The sequence below is a fragment of the Podarcis raffonei genome, chromosome 4 (assembly GCF_027172205.1).
Source record: "Podarcis raffonei isolate rPodRaf1 chromosome 4, rPodRaf1.pri, whole genome shotgun sequence".
Lineage (NCBI taxonomy): Eukaryota > Metazoa > Chordata > Lepidosauria > Squamata > Lacertidae > Podarcis > Podarcis raffonei.
In genome coordinates, this window is record NC_070605.1 from 15,259,790 (window position 1) to 15,282,233 (window position 22,444).

At 47.0% G+C, this 22,444-nt stretch overlaps 1 protein-coding gene across 3 annotated transcripts; it reads left to right on the top strand.

Annotated features, from left to right (window-relative positions):
- The first annotated feature begins 2,558 nt into the window (after positions 1 to 2,558).
- On the top strand, positions 2,559 to 22,215 carry PRSS23 (serine protease 23). 3 transcript variants are annotated; one of them, XM_053385545.1, is made up of 2 exons: positions 2,559 to 2,999; positions 21,066 to 22,215. In XM_053385545.1, the coding sequence occupies exons 1-2, from the start codon at positions 2,992 to 2,994 to the stop codon at positions 22,195 to 22,197; spliced, it is 1,140 nt and encodes a 379-aa protein (XP_053241520.1). In that variant the 5' UTR covers positions 2,559 to 2,991; the 3' UTR covers positions 22,198 to 22,215. The 3 variants fall into 3 exon arrangements, with proteins under 3 accessions (XP_053241520.1, XP_053241522.1, XP_053241521.1); XM_053385547.1 differs by lacking the exon at positions 2,559 to 2,999 and adding an exon at positions 3,036 to 3,175; XM_053385546.1 differs by lacking the exon at positions 2,559 to 2,999 and adding an exon at positions 9,750 to 9,853.
- Positions 22,216 to 22,444: the final 229 nt, after the last annotated feature.

The window sequence follows — 22,444 nt, forward strand, 5'->3', positions numbered from 1 at the left end:
GCTGGACATATCAAGGGCCCCATTACCTTCAGTAGCTTAGGGCCTCATCAAACCTAAATCCGGTTCTGTGCATGCCTACGCATGATCCAAAGTTAAAACGCTTTCAGATCCTATTGATTTCCAAGCAAAGGAACCAAGGGCATGCCTATTTCTGTGAGTGTGCTCAGTTAGACTTTGCAATGATTAATTTTGCGTGTGTGCTCTCATTTTTTATAAAACGCTGACAGCTTGCCATTGCACCACTCCCAGCAGACGGATTATTGTGCCCTGAAAACACAAAACCTTGGTGAGCACCAGCAAAACTGTTCCCTTCCTCTTGAACTGGTGTCTGAATGCTGTTGAAGGAATGGCATCCCAACAGCACTCCCGGTGGAACCAGTGACGTCAGCCTTTGGCCCTGCAGCCAGCAGTTTAACTTGCCCAGACAGCGCAGCATTGAGAGCTCAAACTCCCCAGTGAGGAGGGAGGGAGGGAGTGGGTGGAAGCTACAGGCAGCCAAGAGCAATAGCTGCGTTCGTAAGGACCAAAACTACACCATTCCATGCAAACATGGGGAAGTGTGATGTCCTTGTGACTGAGAAAAGATCATTTTTGGGGGGGGGGGAGAGAAAATGCTTAGCTTAATCAGTGGAGGCTGGTGCTGTGGGTTAGGGAAAATGGGGTACTGCCCCACCCTTCGGAGTGTCATGGATCACAGAGGAATGGTGGGAGGAACCAGCTAGGGCAGGGTCGGCAACCTAAGGCCCATAGGCCACAAGCGGCCCATGGGGGTCATTTAACCAGCCCACGAGCTGCCCTCAAACTGAGCCACCCACTTGGCTAAACTGGCACAGCACAGTGCAGGGACTCGCTTCCGTGGTGCCAGAAATTGCATCTGCGCATGCTCAGATGCCGGAAATCGTGTCTGTGCAGATGCGCAGTGTTGGTGCTGACCTTTAAAGCCCTAAACGGCCTCGGTCCAGTATACCCGAAGGAGCGTCTCCACCTCCATCGTTCTGCCCGGACGCTGAGGTCCAGCGCCGAGGGCCTTCTGGCGGTTCCCTCACTGCGAGAAGCCAAGTTACAGGGAACCAGGCAGAGGGCCTTCTCGGTGGTGGCACCCGCCCTGTGGAACGCCCTCCCACCAGATGTCAAAGAGAAAAATAACTACCAAACTTTTAGAAGACATCTAAAGGCAGCCCTGTTTAGGGAAGCTTTTAATGTTTAATAGGTATTTTAGTGTTTTGCTGGAAGCCACCCAGGGTGGCTGGGGAAACCCAGCCAGATGGGCTGGGTATAAATAATAAATTATTATTATTATTATTATTATTATTATTATTATTATTATTATTATATGCTGGAAATTGTGGTCACTCACGCTCACGTGCGACTCGGCCCATGGAGGAATTTCCACTGGAGTGAACCGGCCCAAGCAAGGGAAACCTTGCCAACCCCTGAGCAAGGAAAGAGGGCTCCCAGCCAGAGGATTGGCAGTGGGATGACGATGAGTGGTCAGGGAGAAGATTGGGAAGAGGAGGTGTCGGAAACTGAGGAAGTTACAGGGCTTAGTGAGCTGGGAGAGTCTTGACCAGGCACCTTCCAAAAGTTCCGGACTACAACTCCCATCAACACCAGTTAATACGCACAATGGTCATGGATGATGGGAGCTGTAGTCTAAAACATCTGGAGGGCGCCGGGTTGGGGAAGGCAGCATCACAGCCTAGATAAATAAATACAAAACCAAATACTGTGCCTTTGCCAGAATTATTATTATGCTTGTAACTCAGCACATGAGGCGCTTAATCTCAGGGTGGCAGGTTTGAGTCCCACTATGGGCAAAAGATTCCTGCGTTGCAGGGGGCTGGACTAGATGACCCTTGGGTCCCTTCCAGTTCTGTGATTCTGCCTGCCTACCTCTGGGTCCTCCAGTGTGAAGGGGGGTACTTCAGTGGCAGTGCGTCTAATGTCCCAGGCTCATTCCCCGGCAGCTCCAGGCGGGGCTGGGAATGTTTGGAATTCTGGTGAGCAGCTGCCAGTCAGTGCTGACAATATGGAGAGAGATGGAGGGACGGTCCGCCTCGGTACAAGGCGCAGAAGCCGAGCCATTCTTCCAGAGGCCATTCATTTTCTCCCGCGCGCGTCTGCTAACTCTGGCAACGCATCCTTCACTTGCAGTCAGTTTCTGCCTCCCTCTCTCTTTCTCTGGGCGAACTTTGAGAAACTTGGGCGCGCTCTTTCGTCTGAACGCATCTCTCTCCCCCTCGAGGGAACAAAAAACCCCATGGGGTGGGGGCGGACTTTTTTTTAAGTCCCTTTTGGCATGGGAAAACGGGAGAGAGAGGGCTCCTTTCTTTCCTCCGCCCCTCTCCCCAATTCACTGCTTCTGAGGAAGGGGGAAATGCCTTGCCCCCTTTTGCAAATCCTGCCCCCGCCCCGCGCGCGCTGGAGCTGCGCGGAGGCTGCCTCTGTTTGCGCACGGAGGGGCGTGGGCATAGGGGGGCAGCGCCTATGGGGGGGTGCGCGTCGTGGGGAGGGGCGGCTCCTCGGCTGCAGCCAGAAGGGGGTGGCTTGAGTCGCAGGGCGCCTGCGCCGAAGTACCGGCTTGCCTCCTCCTCGGGTAGGACTTTTTCCCCGCCTGCCCCCCTCGCCGCCAGCCCCATCGCGCCGAGGGGTGAGAGCAGCAGCTGGGCAGGAGGGGGCTCCGCGGTGACACCTGCAGGGAGCTCTCGGCTGCGCTCCTCTCCGGGTGCCAGGTTTTGCAAGAGAGAGAAGAGAGGCAGGGCGGGGAGGACATCTATCTGCAAACCTCGTTTTGTGTGAGGAAGGGGTTGCATTGATTCGGGGGAGAAGGAAGGTATCGTCCGAGCTAGCAGGGAAGAAGTCTTCCTCCCCTGCGGCGCCGTGAACCTGGGAGTGATGGGACTTCAGTCTTCATCTGTCTGAGTTGTGTCTTAAAAAAAACTTTGCTCCCAGGACCCCTGAGAACTCTTAAATCAGCGTCCTGGTACAGCCATGAAGAGGTAAGTTGATCAAGAGTTCTAGAGAACTGTAGAGCTCTAAACCAAGGAAGCAGCCCTGGGTATCCACAAGTAAAGTCCATCAGGTACCAAACTTCCAAGTCGTTTTTAGCCCAGAAGGGACTCTTCTTGGAGAGCATCAGCTGATCTGAGAGATGATCTGGCCACACACCTGATAGGTGATGTTGATTTGAACAATTCTATAAGATAGGATCATTTCCTCTTTAGTGGATTATTACAGGCGTTGGGATGGCTACTCTTCCTGGGAGCCATGTGAAATGTTTGGGACTTGGGCAAGTCGAAGAGATGAAACAAAAACCTATTGTGTTTTTTAAAATTTAAACTCTTTGGGGTGGTACTTGTCTCCTTTACCTTTTTCTTGTCTACCTGAGCTTTGATTCCCTATCCCTATTCTGATTCCCTGTGATTATCTGTGCTTAACATATTGTGGAGAGGGGCTGTAACTCAAGGGTAGAGCATCTGCCTTGTATACAGAAGCTTCCAAGTTCAACACCTAACCCTAACCCTGGTCTTATCTTATTGGAGAAACCCTGGCTTAAAACTGCTGCCAGTCCGTGTAGACAATACTGAACTAGACAGACCAATGGCCTGACTCTTGTGTTTCCTATATTCCTGCATAACCATACAAAGCACAGATCAAGGGCAAGTGATCTTGATTCTAACTCTTCTTGGAAGATTTGAAAACTTTCTCCTACTTGCTGTTTGTCTAATCTCTTTGGACCCTCCCAAATTCCCACGGACCAGCCGTCTCTTTAAATTGTTTTGCATCCACCGCTGTTGCAACACCACCCTTTGAGGCAGGCTCTGGGGCTTGGCAATTCCCCCCTCGGTCCCTGCATACCGAATTATTGAATTATGGGGTCTATCATGTTCTGTCCTCTCTACTAACACAGAATTGTAGAGTTGGAAGGGACCCCAAAGGATCATCTAGTCCAACCCCAAAGGAATCTCAGCTAAAGCATCCATGACCATCCAACCTCTGCTTAAAAGCCTCTGAGGAAGGAGAGTCCACCACGTCCCAAGGATGACTATTCCACATGTGCCAGATATCGCTGGACTAGGACTTCTGTCTTCCCTGACCATGGGCTATGCTTCTTGCAGGGGAAGCGTGCGGAAGTTGGATTACACTGCCTGGCGACAGTTATCCAGAGTTTCAGGCAAAAGTCTTTTCCAGCCTTATTCGGAGACCCTGGGGATTGAACCTGGAACCTTCTGTATGCTGAGCCCATGTGCTCTGCCGCTAAGCCACAGTCTCCCCCCCCCCATAGTTGTGGTTATCCTCTGGTGGTCTAGTTGTGGTTATTCCGCTGTGAGACCTAAGTGCCTCTTATGTACGGTTGCTAAGTCACATCGTGGATACTCCCCTTGTACTTTTTAATTTGGCAGTGAATTGGGAGTGGAGGCAGGAGCTGCAGCTTCTCGTCTCTCTCCCCCCCCCCTTTCTCAATCTCTCCCCCCTGCCCCCCCAATTGCCCATCCTTTCATCTGCAGTTCTTCCTGCTGTGCCCTGTAGCCCTACTTGCTTAAGTAGTCTCATGTAATTCCACAACAGTCCTATAAGGTAGGCTAGAAGAGGACTGAGAAAACAAAAGAGGTTTGATAAGGCAGCAGCAAATTAAACCATGCCAGCTTTGTGCTGTGGGCACAGCATAGCTTCTCCAGGTTATTTTATTTCGACCAACTTGGCACCTTTTGCAGTGCCTGCTGTAAATGTGGTTTTGGGGTGCTGTGTGTGTTTGTTTTGCGAGAAGTACATTTTTCTCCAGTTTAGAGATAAGGTCTGTTGAGAGAAAAATATGCAGGCCACGTGGGGAAGTTTTGCAAGGACCTCTTTCGACATGAGCCACTATAACTCAGCAAAAGAAGACATTTGTGCAAGTGTTCCATGGGATGGTGTCCTTCCTCGACTTGGTGCTTTCCAGATGTTTTGTACGGCAGCCAACATGACTGGGACTGGTGGAAGTTGCCCTCTGGAGGGCATCAGCTTGGGCCAAACAAATGTGCATGCTGTGTTCCTACTGCACAAAGGTGGCATTGGCATCCAACATTCCTTCCACTTCCGCCTGTGCTTTTGACCACCATCTGCATGTGGCTCTCATATGGTTGCCTGGAGGGGAATGCGTCTCTCTGTAGAGGGTTCCACACCCCTCAGCTAGAGCCTCTCCCAAGTGTTCCATTTTGGAAAAGGACAAGAGAGGCAAAGAAGCAGGAAGCACTGGAGAGTTTGTTCTTCCTGTCCCCCTCTGTGCCATTGTCACTTCTGAAGCAGCTCTTAGGCCTGAGATTTCACTGGTGGCTGGTGGGGAAGTAAGTCCTTTGGAGTTCAGATTGCAGACACGGCCATTCTCCTAGAGACCAGGGAGAAGGGGGTCTAGCCCAGCTGCCTTTGACAACTGGCTTTCTATGTGCAGGGAATTTCATATCCCTCTCTCTTTCTGCAGGAACATTAATTCATGTGCAGTCCGGAAGCTGATCTAACACCTCATTTGCCGTTTGTGAGAACAAGACCAAAGGGTCCAACGTGTAAATAAATTTGGGTGGCGATGGGCATGTGTTTATGATGTGTGCCTGTGAAACTGAGCCACTTTGCCCTTTTAGTATAAACACTAACATTCCCTGGCATGCAGTTATCAGAAAGAAACTTTGTGCGTGTGTGTGGTTTGAGGAATTCCAAGAACACAAGGCAAGTCCACGCATGGACTTCATTTTGCTTGCCCTTGCCTTGGTTTTATTTGGATACTTTCAAAGAGTATTCTATCAAGCTATGCCTTTGGAAAGCAATTAATGTTTAACTTCTTATCTACATGCATGCGAGCACACCCAGTCTGGGCTGCCCCTGCATTTTCTCAATTCAGCCTGGCTGAAAACAGACGGAAAATAGACCGGCTTTTCTTTGTTCTTGGATTCTGATTGATGATTACAGAAGCAACACTGATTGGAAGCAAATGTCCAGCTATTGTAATCCATGCTTTAATGAGGTAATGAAAGTCATGCCCTAGTTGGACATTATGGTCAATGCATATTTTTGGAAACTCCAGCACAGAATGCCTATGCGCGCACACACAGGCTCACGCGGAAACAGCTGATTAATATCATGCTTGCTTTCTTGGGTGACACCCAGGAGATACTCACTTATTTCCACCAGCTGTAAAAAGTTTCCCTTCGTTGCGAAATAGTTGGGCTTCAGTATCCTGGAACGACTTCCAAAGTCTCTTGGAATCCATATAAATACAGTACAATGGTGGGGAAGGATCTCTCTAGCTTGCACACGCAACGTCATGAGATTGCAGCCTCAGCTGCATAAATCTGCTGTGCGAAAGCCTATAAAAACCCATCCTTTTCCCAGAGTGGCTGGCACTCAGAGTTGGCATGATGTGATCCTGGGCTATTGGCGAGTGTGTCTTGATGAAACAACCACATGAGCCGCATCCTCCTTTTAGCTTACAGTTAGCAAAAGGCTGGCATTTCAAGAAAGGAAAGTGAAGTTGCCCTGCAGACCTGACCAGTCCCACACCTCTCGCCTCTGCATTTTTGGCAAAGTCTGAAAGAGAGCTGGCTGCAGTCATAGGGTGCGCGCATTTAAAGGACCCTTAAAGCACATTGCTTCCCCTGAAAGAATCCTGGGAAGGACAGTTTACCCCACACAGAGCCACCATTTCCAGCACCTTTGTTAAACTACAGTTCCCAAGCTCCTTTGCGCAACGGGGAGTCTTGCATGACCAGGGCTCCCAAGCAAATGTAGAAGCCTGTATGAAAGCTCTTCATTTGTCACATGCAGTGGTTCCCAACCTTTTCCAGGCCACTGACCCCTTGGTTCCATAAACTTATTCTCGGTGCTCCCTACCCTATAAAAAGCATTATTCAGAATAGTGGTTTGCACTATGGAAGACAATAGCACAATAAAATCATAGAATTATAGAGTTATAGAATAGCAGAGTTGGAAGAGACCACGAGGGTCAACTAACCCAAATCTCTGCAATGTAGGAATCTTTTGCCCAATGTGGGGCTCAGACCCACAACTCTGAGATCAAGTGCATCTTGCTCTGTCAACTGAGTTGCCCCCCCATGAATTCTGAATAAAAATTCAACAAATGAAATTTGCTTTGAAATTCAAAACAGTAACAATGAATTGCACATGCATTCAAAATCCAGTTAAAACTATTTAGTTTAATTCATTCAACAAATGAATCTCGATTCAGTGATACCAGCTTTACTAAGTCTGATGGTCATTTACTCCTCCAGCAACCGCACTGTTGCCTCTGAGCATCCACCTAGGTAATACCACCGCCCCCCAGGGGGTAATACTGTCACCCTTGGGAACCACTGATCTAATGCACAGACATCGGATGGGTGTTGGCAAGGGGCTGGGAGGGACAGGAGAGATGATCTCCCTGTGCCAGGTAGCAGGAGAGAGATCCCCAATCTCTTTGGGGACACATTTTCGAAAATCTAAGAAAATGCCATAGGCAGCCCAAAGAGCCATTCCAGGCTTGCTTTGTATTGTATATTCGTGATGATTTGTGCTCATGATGGGGCAGATAAGCTTGAAGCCTCTTCCTTTCCTTTTTTTCAATACTTTTATTTTGCTTTAAACAAATACAGATAAATATAAACAACCAAAATTACAAAAGAAAAATCCTTAATTATAATAATGGAAAAAGCTAAAAAACTACAAAAAAATCAAACTACATGGCATAGAACATAAGCCATTATGGGAAAGAAAAAGGAAAAAGGAAAGAAGGAGGGGGTGGGAGGGGGGAAAGAAAAGAAAAAAAGAGAGGAAAATGAGCCAAAAGACAAGAAGGCGCATCTATTGTACGCTTCCGTCAAGGTCACAACAGATCATTATTCTTTCAATTCTCTCTATCTCATTCCATAGAATCCCTCATCTTGGTATCAGCGAATATTTCCCTATTCGGTATCATTCTAAGCATAACCAGGTCTTTATTGATGAACCCTTATCCTCTAGAGAATTATTTAAACATTCCCGCATGAAGCCTCTATCAGTACTGTTTGCCCCTCCCCGCTTCCCACAGTGGAGGGGAGCCACTAAGTTCTCTCCTGCCAGTCCAGCACTAGTTTCACTGTGCTCCGTTGGCTCTCTGCTACTGTTCTGCCGTTGGATAATGGTACCCATGTTGGGCAAAAGATTCCTGCATGGCCAGGGGGTTGGATTAGATGAGCCTCATGGGTCCCTTCCAAAACCCACCATTCTATGATCCTGCAACTTAAGCGTAGGAACATAGGAAGCTGCCACTAGTATATAGCTTCATCCTAGCAGGGAACTCTCCCTGCCGTAACTGGAGACACTGGGGATTGAATCTGGGGACCTTCTGAATGCCGGCAGATGTTCTGAGGCTGCATTAGAAGAACCTTTCCCCAAAAGGAACTTGGGAATGAGAGAACAGGGGCCAGGAGGACAGCTCCATAGACTGCATAGCAGAGTCAAGAAATCCAAATTCCTTTTTAAGTGTGTGGGGTGTGTGAAGAGTGGGGATGTAGGCGAGCCAGACCCAGTAATTCTTAAACTAACTTTGCCAGCTGGTAACCAAATCACACAATGATCCTATTACTTTGGCGCAGGGCTGCACTCCGGCCAGCTTGCCAGCGTACCTGCTGGGTCTACTGTATGCGTTGGCAGGTACCCTGGGCCTGGACGCTCTGGCGACCTGGTTCAGATTTTCCAGCATGTCTCCTCTCATAACCCTCAAATTAGCAGGGATTTAGGAAGGAACAAGTCTCAAGAAACACAGCATCTCCAACAGGCCGTGTCTCAACATATGTAGCTTGTGTGTGTGTGTGTGTGTGTGTGTTTGAGTGTCAAAATGTCCTTCCTTTAAGGATTTTGTAATCCTTAAAGTGCCTTGCTTGTGTTTTTAACAACCCACACGGCCGAGGAAAGCTGTTTGGATGCTTTGCCAGGAGTGGGAACAGTTGCTGGATTCTCATTTTGTATAATACAGTGGTACTTTGAGTAACAGACGCTTCAGGTTACAGACTCCGCTAACCCAGAAATAGTGCCTCAGGTTAAGAACTTTGCTTCAGGATGAGAACAGAAATCGTGCGGTGGTGGCAGCGGGAGGCCCCATTAGCTAAAGTGGTACCTCAGGTTAAGAACTGTTTCAGGTTAAGAACGGACCTCCAGAACGAATTAAGTTCTTAACCCGAGGTACCACTGTGTAATAATTTGTTTAAAGACGCTCTTTGCTCTGCCTTCCTGCCTCCTCCCCCTGCACTGCCCCCCCCCCCCCGTTAATCATTCTGGCTCCTTGCCCTGTGGAAAAAACTATCTTCATTGCAAAATGTAATGGAGACTATTCTTCTCGCAGTTTCCCCCCTCTCCTCTCACCCCCCTCAAAACTGTACATTGCAGGAACAAATTCTAATTAGCAGGACTGAAGAAACACCTCCTAAATAGTGACCTTCATTACAAAAACAAACCGTAGGCATTTAGAATGGATGTCCTTACTGCAAAGGTGATTCATGCCGTAGAGAGAGTGAGTTTGCAGGTATGGAAAAAAAGAGGCCATGCTCTTTCCATGCCATATTCCTGAGAGGTGAAAAAGGCTGCTTGCATCTCATCCAGATGTAAGTCAAGTATTCCATGTGGTCAAAGAACACCCAAATTGCCTGCCACAAGAAATAAAGTAAATTATCCAACTGAAGTCTCCCGTGAGCAGGAGAAACAGCTTTCCAAATACAGGAGGCCTTCTCTCTCCAGCTCTGTCGGATGGGAAGGCTGCCCTACTGTATCTGATAGAAGCAAGACCCAGTTAACTCAATGGAATCGCCTTCTCTCAGCAGGAATGTTTAGGTTTGCACAGTAATTGCTACAGGTAGGATATCGGTGCATGCTTCAATTTGTTTTTTTATTGGTTGCTGGTTTTAAATTTTTTTCAATGTAGCTGTTTTTAGTGGTAATTTTATTGGGCTTTCTCTAAGCACATGTGTTCAGGTTTGCACAATAATTGCTGTACCTGCACAGGTAGAATGTTGGTGTGTGTTTCCTTTCTCTCTTTCTTTTTATAAAATTTATTTATTTTGTTTTTCAGATTAAAATTTTACAGTCACATATCCAACATACAACATAAAAATAAGATTCCAAGGAATCTCTTGGAATTCCCTCCTCCCCTTTGCGGGTCCTATTGTTAATCATTTCCTCCTGCATCTTTTATGATAATCTAAATCTTTTACCTCTCCATTATGTCCAAAATTCACCATTCAACTACAAGTGTTATCCCAATCCTACTAAAGATTTTAACAGTTTACAATGGTCTTTAAGATAAGTTATAAATTTTCTCCATTCTTTATTAAAATTTTGGTCTTTTTGATTCTGGTTATTTTAGCCATCAACTTGATCTGCCATTCTTCTCTGTTAGGGACTTTTTATCTTCTTTCCATCATTGTGTGTTTCAGTTTGTTTTTAGTTGGTTGCTGATTTTAAGTTTTTAAAAAATAAATAAATAGGTAACTGCTTTTAGTTGTGAGTTTATTGGTTTTTCCCTTTTAAGTCACTTTGAGGGTTGGTTTTTCAATCAAGCGGTGTATAACTATTATGAAATAAAATAAATAATGGTTTTGTTTGGCAGGTGGGGGCTATCAGTAATTTTGGGGACGCTGCTTTTGTGTAAGCGCTTTACTGCGCCTCTTCGCAATGGCAGGTGTGGGGATTCCCAACTCTGCAGAAATCAGGGTTGCCGTTACATGCACACAAACACACGCTTTTATAGGAGAAGCGGCTTCCAGGGTCAGCTTCACTGCCTAGCATCCCCTGCTGGCCAGGTACTGCAATTGCAGGCATTTCTGAACAGGAAGAGGAAATGGTTCAGCAGGAAACAGGAAGCAAACCCACTCCAGTAGCCATCACAGTGGTATAGATGGAAAGTGGCAGGGAATGGGAACCACCCCGAGTCCACTGCTGTGCGAATAAGAGATCTCCATGATCTGGCATCATTTTCTGTGAAGAGAGCAGATGCTAGAGTTTTCCAGAAGGCTACTGACTTTTTTGTAATTAATGTGGCTGCCTGTGCTTTCCTAAGGTTCCAGTACACCTGTGCCTTAATGACTTGACCCAAAGTTGATGGTTGTTGACCTCTCAATTGACCAAAGTATTTTTTGACCCATCTAAGGCCACCTCTGATCCAGCCTTCAGTAACACTAATGCACTAGAACTATAGCTATCTACGTTTCCCTTTTTAAAAGGGAAATTCCTTTATTCCGAATAGGATTCCTTGCAAGAAAAGGGAAAAGTTGACAGCTATGGCTAGAACCTAGTTTGATCTATGGCGGGAAGGCGGGTGGGATGGAGACATGGCCGTTAGACACCCTGCATAGGCTGTGTGCCTTTCTCTAAGCTTGCCGTCATGCTCAGGTGTGTAATTACAGGGATGACAAAAGACAGGCAACTCCCAGCTTTAAAAGCAGGAGAGAAGGAAACCTCCTGTATTTTCGAGCCCAGGGCCATAGCTAAGGAGGGGAGCCAGCTGGGGTCTCAGCCCTGGGTGAAGCCTCTAGATGGGCACCACTGAGGCTCCCAACTTGACAGCGGCTTCCTCCAACTGCAGCCCCTCCTTGGGCTCCAGAGTCTAAAAGTGTCCCTGATCTAGGAGAAGCAGGGAAACCAGGAAAATGATCATACCCCCTTCCCGTTTGTTTATGGTATCAGAACATCACCTCCTGTCCTTTTTGGAAACAGAAGCACTTTGGAGTATTGCTTGCTCATGTGTTCTCTCTCTCTCTCTCTCTCTCTCTGTGTGTGTGTGTGTGTTTGGATCTAAATGACAACATACATGTTTACACCATGTGAATATATAAAGAGGGCACTGCTGCATAAAATCTGCTGCAAACACTGAGTCCTCTTTATACTGAAAATAAAATACCTGCAATGAAAGAAATGTGATGCTGACATGCGGAGCACTTTGTATTTATCCCTTCCTGTAATTTGGAATGAAAATGTAACCAATCCACTTAAAATTCCTTAATTGCAATGGTTCAGCAGCCAGCAATTTTTAAAGGAAACTTGTGGAGTATTTATTCTTTTATTTTATTCTTTAGAGCACGGGTAGGCAAACTAAGGCCTGGGGGCCGGATCCAGCCCAATCGCCATCTAAATCTGGCTGCGGATGGTCCGGGAATCAGCGTGTTTTTACATGAGGAGAATGTGTGTTTTTATTTAAAATGCATCTCTGGGTTATCTGTGGGGCATAGGAATTTGTTCATATATTTTTTCCAAAATATAGTCCTGCCCCCAACAAGGTCTGAGGGACAGTGGACTCGCACCCTGCTGAAAAAAGTTTGCTGACCCCTGCTTTAGAGCCTTAAACTGCAAGTCTTTAGTGCTCAGAAGTAAGTCCCACTGAATGCAATGGAGCTTACTCCCAGGTAACTGTGTAAAGATGCTGCAGTCTTATACTGCAATCTTAAGCATTTTTACTCAGAAGTAAGTCCCACTGAGTTCAATGGGGCTTACTCTCTGGTATGTGCCTGATCATTAACACGGTTTCCGTTGTTGTTGTTGTTATATCATACAGTCATAATACTTCTTAAAAAGGTGAAGGGACCCCTGACCATTAGATCCAGCCATGACCGACTCTGGGGTTGCGGCACTCATCTTGCTTTATTGGCCGAGGGAGCTGGCAGACAGCTTCCGGGTCATGTGGCCAGCATGACTAAGCCGCTTCTGGCGAACCAGAGCAGCGCACGCAAATGCCGTTTACCTTCCCACTGGAGCGATACCTATTTATCTGCTTGCACTTTGACGTGCTATCAAACTGCTAGGTTGGCAGGAGCAGAGACCGAGCAACGTGAGCTCACCCCGTCGCGGGGATTCGAATCGCCGACCTTCTGATCGGCAAGTCCTAGGCTCTGTGGTTTAACCCACAGCGCCACCCGCGTCCATAATACTTCTTAGAATCCCTCAAATGATCTATTACTCTCTGATGAGATCTACTTAAGGTTGAATGAAAGCCAGATACACACAGAGACAATTTTACTCTTTGGAGAGACTTATCTCTTCTCCAGCCTCTTTCAAACTCCTTTTTAGGCCCTTTATGAACAATTGTTTTGAGGTGTGTGTGTGTTTCTGTGTACACGCAAACACACGTGGGGTGTGTGTGACAAACTGGGTCTTTGCCCCAGGTGACAGAAACCCTGGCTTCGGCCCTGTGAAGCCTACTAAACATAAGCTCACCAAAAAGTGATGGAGGAGGTGAAGACAGCAATGTTGCCTTGCTGTTGGTGGCTCTTAGCTATGAAGGCTGTGCTTGGCCCCCATAGCTGGAAGAAGCAAGGCTTTTGAATGTCGGTTGCTGGGAACCACAGGAGGTTAAAGTGCTCTTGTGCTCAATCCTGCTTGCTGGTTTTCCGAGAGTATCCAGTTGGCCACTGTAAGAACAGGATGCTGCTCCCGCTGCAGGCTATTGCTGCATTCTACAGGACTCATTCAGTCAAAGGACTGTTTCTGACCCTTTTCCAAGGAATAAAATCAGGAGCGGTGGTTGTTTTAAGTAAGAGTTTACCCAGTGCACTTTTAGGTTATTTTTTAGTGATCAAGATTTAATATATATTTTTAACTGCCGCTATATCTGAATTGTCTCTGTTATACCCAATTGCAATTCAATGTATTCCTGTTGTGTTTTATGATTTTCCTGATATTGTAAGTGAACCGGAACTGGTCTGTGACCATAATACAGTGGTACCTCTGGTTATGTACTTAATTCGTTCTGGAGGTCCGTTCTTAACCTGAAACTGTTCTTAACCTGAAGCACCACTTTAGCTAATGGGGCCTCCCGCTGCTGCTGTGCCACCGCTGCGCGATTTCTGTTCTCATCCTGAAGCAAAGTTCTTAACCCGAGGCACTATTTCTGGGTTAGCAGAGTCTGTAACCTGAAGGTACCACTGTAATAAAATTCGTTTACCCAGTGCGTGCTTCAAAAAGAAAGAAAGATGGAACTTAATCATTAAGTAGCATGAGGTAATGGTACCAATAGAGAAATATGAAAAAGATGAGGAAATGAACTATTATTATTATTAATACATGCATATCCCATATTCCAAAGGAGCCCAATGTGGCATATATGGGTCCATCCCCCCTCGCAATGTCATCCTGACAACATTTCTGTGCGGTAGAAAAGGTTGAGGGAAAGTGACTGACCCAAGGTCATCCAGTGAGCTTCTTGGCTGTAGTGGGAATTCAAACCCTGATCTCCCAGGTCCTATTCCAGCCTTCTCATCACTGCACCACATTGGCTCTAACAGAGCATTATCTTTCCATTTCTCCTGCTGTTGCCCCACTGTTCACCCCCAGCACCTGGAATGCAAAGACTCCCTGTCCCTGAACATCAAAGCTCCACGGATGTAGCAAATAGCCGTTGATAACGCAGTCCTCCACGAATCTGTCTGTCCCATTTTAAGCACCCCATCCAAGTCAACATAGATAGGTGGGCTGTAAATTCCACATTCCACATTCCATTATGGGACACCCAAAGAAGTGTGTTCCTATGCCTTGTCCTTAACTTATAGCACGTCAGTTTGTTGGAAGCCACCCAGAGTGTCTGGGGAAACCCAGCCAGATGGGTGGGGTATAAATATTAAATTGTTGTTGTTGATGTTGTTGTTGTTGTTGTCATCGTCGTCACCATCATCATCATGGAACCCTTATTGCTATGCGAGGAGGAGGAGACTGTCCAACTTGCCCATAATTTTTATGCAAGATGATGCTCCTTTATACACCTTCAATATACAGTATTCCTCCTTTTCATAGAATCATAGAATCATAGAATCATAGAGTTGGAAGAGACCACAAGGGCCATCGAGTCCAACCCCCTGCCAAGCAGGAAACACCATCAGAGCACTCCTGACATATGGTTGTCAAGCCTCTGCTTAAAGACCTCCAAAGAAGGAGACTCCACCACACTCCTTGGCAGCAAATTCCACTGTCGAACAGCTCTTACTGTCAGGAAGTTCTTCCTAATGTTTAGGTAGAATCTTCTTTCTTGTAGTTTGGATCCATTGCTCCGTGTCCGCTTCTCTGGAGCAGCAGAAAACAACCTTTCTCCCTCCTCTATGTGACATCCTTTTATATATTTGAACATGGCTATCATATCACCCCTTAACCTCCTCTTCTCCAGGCTAAACATGCCCAGCTCCCTTAGCCGTTCCTCATAAGGCATCGTTTCCAGGCCTTTGACCATTTTGGTTGCCCTCCTCTGGACACGTTCCAGTTTGTCAATGTCCTTCTTGAACTGTGGTGCCCAGAACTGGACACAGTACTCCAGGTGAGGTCTGACCAGAGCAGAATACAGTGGCACTATTACTTCCCTTGATCTAGATGCTATACTCCTATTGATGCAGCCCAGAATTGCATTGGCTTTTTTAGCTGCCGCGTCACACTGTTGGCTCATGTCAAGTTTGTGGTCAACCAAGACTCCTAGATCCTTTTCACATGTAGTGCTCTCAAGCCAGGTGTCACCCATCTTGTATTTGTGCCTCTCATTTTTTTTGCCCAAGTGCAATACTTTACATTTCTCCCTGTTAAAATTCATCTTGTTTGTTTTGGCCCAGTTCTCTAATCTGTCAAGGTCGTTTTGAAGTGTGATCCTCTCCTCTGGGGTGTTAGCCACCCCTCCCAGTTTGGTGTCATCTGCAAATTTGATCAGGATGCCCTTGAGTCCATCATCCAAGTCGTTGATAAAGATGTTGAATAAGACCGGGCCCAAGACAGAACCCTGTGGCACCCCACTAGTCACTCTTCTCCAGGATGAAGAGGAACCATTGATGAGCACCCTTTGGGTTCGGTCAGTCAGCCAGTTACAAATCCACTGAGTGGTAGCAAAGTCAAGACCGCATTTTACCAGCTTCTTTACAAGAATATCATGGGGCACCTTGTCAAATGCCTTGCTGAAATCAAGGTAGGCTACATCCACTGCGTTCCCTTCATCTACCAGGCTTGTAATTCTGTCAAAAAACGAGATCAGGTTAGTCTGACATGACTTATTTTTCAGAAATCCATGCTGACTATTGGTGATCACAGCATTCCTTTCTAGGTGCTCACAGACTGTTTGCTTAATGATCTGCTCCAGAATCTTCCCTGGTATTGATGTCAGACTGACTGGGCGGTAATTATTTGGGTCCTCTCTTTTCCCCTTTTTGAAAATAGGGACAACATTTGCCCTCTTCCAGTCTGCCGGGACTTCGCCTGTTCTCCAGGAATTCTCAAAGATGACTGCCAGTGGTTCTGAAATCACATCTGCCAGTTCTTTTAATACTCTTGGATGCAGTTCATCTGGCCCTGGAGACTTGAATACATCTAGACTAGCCAAGTATTCTTGTACTATCTCCTTAGTTATTCTGGGCTGTGTTTCCTCTGCTGAATCATTTGCTCCAAATTCTTCAGGTCGGGCATTGTTTTCTTTATCGGAGAAGACTGAGGCAAAGAAGGCATTGAGGAGTTCAGCCCTTTCTGTGTCCCCTGTTTGCATTTCACCATCTTCTCCTCTGAGTGACCCCACTGTTTCTTTGTTCTTCCTTTTGCTACGAACATACCCATAAAAGCCTTTTTTGTTGCTTTTAACCTCTCTAGCAAGCCTGAGTTCATTCTGTGCTTTAGCTTTTCTGACTTTGTGTCTACACGTGCTGGCTATTTGTTTGAATTCCTCTTTGGTGGTTTCCCCCCTTTTCCATTTTTTGTACACATCCTTTTTTAATCTTAACTCAGTTAAAAGTTCTTTAGATAGCCACCCTGGCTTCTTTAGGCACCTTCCATGTTTCCGTCTCATTGGTATTGCCTGAAGTTGTGCTTTTACTATCTCCCTCTTAACAAACTCCCAACCATCATGAACTCCCTTTCCTTTTAGTATTACTGTCCATGGGATCTCACCAAGCACTTCCCTAAGTTTTATGAAGTCGGCTTTCTTAAAGTCGAGAAATTGAGTCCTAGTATGCTTGGCTGCTCCTTTCCGCTGTATAGTAAACTTCAGAAGAGCATGATCACTCGCGCCTAATGATCCTTCCACTTCTACCCCACTAACCAGGTCATCAACATTGGTTAGGACCAGATCTAAAATGGCTGTTCCTCTTGTTGCTTCTCCCACTTTCTGGACAATGAAGTTGTCTGCAAGGCCAGTGAGGAATCTGTTTGACCTTATGCTCTTGGCTGAGTTTGACATCCAACAAATATCTGGGTAATTGAAGTCCCCCATTACTACTATCTCCCTTCCTTTTGCATGCTTGGCCATCTGTTCCAGGAAGGCATTTTGGTTTCCCTAAACCCCCAAATCACCATTCATCTCTCTCTGCAATAAGGTCTGTAGAGAAAAATATGCCAGATGTACCAGCTAATACAGAGCGTTCCCTAGTCAGTTCCCTTGATGCCGTCGTGTTTTCCAGCGACAGTGACATCTTCTGGACATGACAGTGCCTAGAGGCAAAAAAAAGGGAAGCTGAGTATTCTTCGTTCCTCTCCCTTTCTTTTAATTCAGCTGAGCTAGCTAAGCCAGCGGGCAAGGGAGATTTGCAGCAAACTTAGCAAGCCAGGTAAAACAACAGTATTAGAGCACTTGAAAACACACACATGCAAACCACTCCCATTGGTAGGCACAGTTCTTGAAGCACATTTTCTTGCGAGTTTCTGTTGTTTTTGATTTGATGGAGAAGCTGATGGAAAAAAGCAGGTGCAGCTGTACCAGGCTCACCTAGTGATCTGCCCCGAATGACTGCTGCATAGTCAGTTGGATGCAATGCACCACGGGCATATTTTGAGTGTTCTGTTTTTCGAAAGAGAGCTCCTTCCATGCCATCCTGCCACCTGGAACAGGGAAAAGAAGCGCATGAAGACACCAGCTGTTGCCTCCTGAAGTTTTGCTATTCATTAAAAAAATACCAGTGCGGCATACAAGAATTTTATCTAAAGCCATACAGTACCAAACCACGTAGAAAGGTAAAATCAGAAATGGCTAACTGTTATGGAAAGATGCGTTAATTGCCTGCATAAGCCTGATGTTTTCAGCAGGCGTTTAAAAGTTGGCACAGAAGGAGCCCGCTTAATCTCTGCTGGCAGAGCCATTCCGCAAGAGGAGACTGGTGGCGCTTAGGGCTCGGTTCCTTGTGGTTGTCAAACTAGCCTCGCCAACTTGGGAAACAACCGACGACCTAGAAACCAGGATATCTGGGTTCAGGCAGTCTCTGAGGTACCCTAGACTTTAGTTGTCCAGGGCTTTGTAAATTCCTCCAAGGACCTTGAACTTGGCTCAGTAGTAGATAGGCAGCCAGTGCAGATGTTTTAACAATGGCGTCACATGTTCTTGGCCATATGCCCCCATCATCAGTCTGGCTGCCATCCTCTGCACCAGCTGGAGTATCTAAACCAGCCCTTGAGATATCTGAAGATGTCCATCATACCTCCTGTCAGTCTCCTCTTTTGCAGGCTAGGCATATTCAGCTCCTTCAACCACTCCTCATAAGGCTTGGTTTCCAGGCCATTGATCATTTTGGTTGCCCTCCTCTGCACACTTTTCAGCTTGTCAACATCCTTCTTAAATTGTGGTGCCCAGAACTGGACACAGTACTCCAGGTGTCATCTGACCAAGGCAGAATAAAGTGGTAGTATTACTACCCTTGATCTGGACACTAGACTTCTGTTGCTGGAGTCTAGAAGAACATTAGCTTTTTTGCTGCTGCATCACACTGTTGACTCACGTTAAGCTTGTGGTCCACCAAGACCCCTAGATCCTTTTCACATGTTCTACTGACAAGCCAGGTGTCTCCCATCTTATATTTTTGCATCCTGTTTCTAAGTGCAGAACCTTACATTTGTCCCTATTGAAATTCATTCTGTTAGCTTGGGCCCAAGGTCTTTTTTGAACCCTGATTCTGTCTTCTGTGCCATTAGCTACGCCTCCCATCCATCCAGGTTGTTACCTGGATCAAATAATTCGTGTGGATTTGTGCTGCGCAGCATGCAAAGCAGATAGATATTCTGCCAGGGCTCAAATAATAACATTTAGTTAGTGACTTCATCTCTTGACTTTAGTTAGCCATCATCTCTTGGTCCAGCCTACCTCACAGGGTTGTTTTGAGGAATAATTGGAGGCGAATCCTGAGCTCCTTGCAGCAACAGGGGGAGGAAATAAATGTGGTACAGAAAACAAACCAGAGAAGCAGGCATGCACCCTCTTGGCCTCCATCTGGAGAAGATTTGAGGACTGGCAGTAGCAGAGCTGTGGCCTAACTCTGGCCAGGTACAGCAGGTAACCTGATTATCCGCAGACTGAAGGCAGTGTGGGGTGGAATTGTGGCTTGCAGCACAGAGGACTGCTTTGTGAATGCTAGGAGAGACCATTCCTCCCTCGCACAGCTGCGGACACCTTCTCTAAGAGCCGGTTGTATTCTGTTCCTTTGAGGCATTTCAAGAATGATGCTAAGCTGCTCCGGCCATTATTGGTTTAACCCCAGCCGGGTTTAAATATGCATAAGCTGCGTCTAATAGCTGTGATTTGTTTGAGTAATCCCTTATCGGGAATGGGCAGGCCTTCCCTCCTCCTCTCTCGCAAGGGAGCATTTAGGCTCCTGCAGAGATTCAGCTGCCTGGCTAATTTTCAAATAAGCCAAAGTCCTGCATATTTCCTTGGCACAGTTGTGGTACCTGCGGCTCTTCGCTACCGGAGACCTCACTTAATCTGCCTGTCATCTACAAATACACCCTACGATGTGGCTTTTATCATCCGAGCCGAGGAAGAACGCTCCCCTGGGTTTCCTGGGGGATTTAATTTAACATGGAAAACTGTGGCTGCTATTAGTCTACAATTCTCACCCACCCACACTGTCCAATTTAGCTGCAACAGTAGATCCACTCCGTTTCCCCCAATGCAAATCTGAAAGGCTACGCTATTTAATTGGACTTCTTCACCGCTTGCGACTGTGAAGGAAAGGAGCCCCTAGACCTCAAGAGCAGAATAAACAAGATCATGCATCTCTCGTCTCAGGTCTGTTTGTTTCAGCTGTGGGATGCTTCTTGCTAACAAGTTAGGACCAGTGTGGATTTGTGGACTGCAGAAGAGGCATAGCTCAGTCGCAGTAAATCTGCTTTGCATGCAAAAGGTCCCAGGTTCCATCCCTGCCATCTCCAGTACTGTCAATACTTACTGGCAACAGCTCTCCAGGCAGGGTTGACCTCTTCAGCCCTATCTGGAGATAGTGGGGATTTCAGTTATGAACTCCTTTGGGCTAGTCACTGGGAATGGAGTTTCATAGAATCAGGCCCACAATACTGCTGGAAATGAGTGGAGCATAGGAGCCATGCGGGACCACAAAACAGTGACTCCCCTGAAGATCCCAGTGATCAGGCAGGGATTAGGTGAGCCTTGAGGTATCCACACAAATCGTTAAGGGCCTAGTAAATTAATTACAAGAACCATGAATCTGGCCTGGTAGTATCTGGACAGGCAGTGTAGACTTTTGAACACTGGAGTTATGCGTTGGAGGTAGTTTGTTCCACTCAGGAGTCTTGTCCTGGCGTTTTGCACCAGCTGGAGTCTCCACACGAGGCCCAAGAGTAGCTCCATCTCAATAACCATCTTGCAGTAACCAAGTCTTGAGGTTACCAATGCATGGATCTCTGTGGCCAGGGTGGTTGAGGGAGCCAGGAAAAGGGGAGATATGACAGCCATCTTCAAATATCTCAAGGGCTGTCAGATGGAAGAGGGAACAAGCTTGATTTCTCCTGCTCTGGAGGGTAGGACTCGAACCAATGGCTTCAAGTTACAAGAAAGGAGATTCCAATTAAACTTTCTGACAGTAAGAGCTATTTGACAGTAGAGTGACCTCCCTTAGGAGGTTATGGACTCTCCTTCTCTGGAGGTTTTTAAGCAGAGATTGGACGGCCATCTGTCTTGGATGTTTAGTTGAGAATCCTGGATTGCAAGGGGTTGGACTTCGATGACCCTCAGAGTCCCTTCCAGCTCTACAGTTCTATGATCTACTTTGATGTTCTGTAATAAATCGCAATATGTTATATAAATGATAAATAAATAACATCTTCCTTCCTTTTCACAGCTCAGGGTTCACCATGGCTAGCCTACCATGCCTTCTCTTACTCCTGTGGTCCATCAACGGTGTTCTACCTTCCAGTTCTCATTGGAGGCCCACCTGGCCGGCCTACAGAGTCCCCGTCGTTCTGCCACAATCAACCACTTATTTGGACAAACCACAGTTTGATGCCGAAGCTAAGCTGGAAGTGGTCTCGTCTTGCAGCCCGTCTTGCCACAAGAGTTCCCCGCTACCTACTTATGAGGAGGTGAAGGATTACTTGTCCTACGAAACTTTGTACTCCAACGGCTCCCGAACCGAGACGGAAGTCGGCATCTACGTTCTGACCGGCGGCAGCGCCGGGACGCAGAGCAGATCTCGGGCCAAGAGGCAGATCTACGGATACGACACGAGGTTCAGCATTTTCGGCAAGGACTTCTTGCTCAACTACCCCTTTTCCACTTCTGTGAAGTTGTCCACAGGCTGCACCGGGACTCTGGTGGCCGAGAAGCATGTCCTCACGGCCGCCCACTGCATCCACGATGGCAAAAGCTACGTCAAAGGGGCCAGGAAACTGCGTGTGGGGTTCCTGCGGCCGAAGCTGAAAGATGGCAGCAAGGGGGCGAACATCAGTAGCTCCCCGGAGCCGGAAAGAATGAAATTCCAGTGGATCCGAGTGAAACGGACTCACGTCCCCAAAGGGTGGATCAAAGGGAATGCCAACGACATTGGCATGGATTACGACTATGCCCTCTTGGAGCTCAAGAAGCCCCACAAACGGAAGTTTATGAAGATTGGCGTGAGCCCGGCCGCAAAGCAACTGCCTGGCGGGAGAATCCACTTCTCGGGGTATGACAACGACCGGCCCGGGAACCTGGTCTACCGCTTCTGCGACGTCAAAGACGAAACGTACGACCTCTTGTACCAGCAGTGTGACGCCCAGCCGGGCGCCAGCGGCTCGGGAGTTTACGTACGGATGTGGAAGAGGCAGAGCCGCAAGTGGGAGCGCAAGATCATTGGGATATTTTCCGGGCACCAGTGGGTGGACACAAACGGCTCCCCGCAGGATTTCAATGTGGCCGTTCGCATCACTCCCCTCAAATACGCGCAGATTTGCTACTGGATTACAGGCAACTATCAGCACTGCAGGGACGGCTAAAGACAATGGGCATCCTTTTTTTAAAAAAAGAAAGAAAATAAATGGCCTCGGTTGCTGAATCGGGGGCAGGGTGGGGTGGGGGGAAGGGGAAGCAAAACTCTTCTATATTGCCGGTGCTATGGGGCGCAGTTCTGTTTTTCTTTTTTATAAATACGTGGATGCAGGAATCAATAGGGAAGTCTGTCTTGTTTGTTAAGGTGCTTTGTGTTACATACTATGCGCAGCCAGGCTGGCCTTAGATATTGGG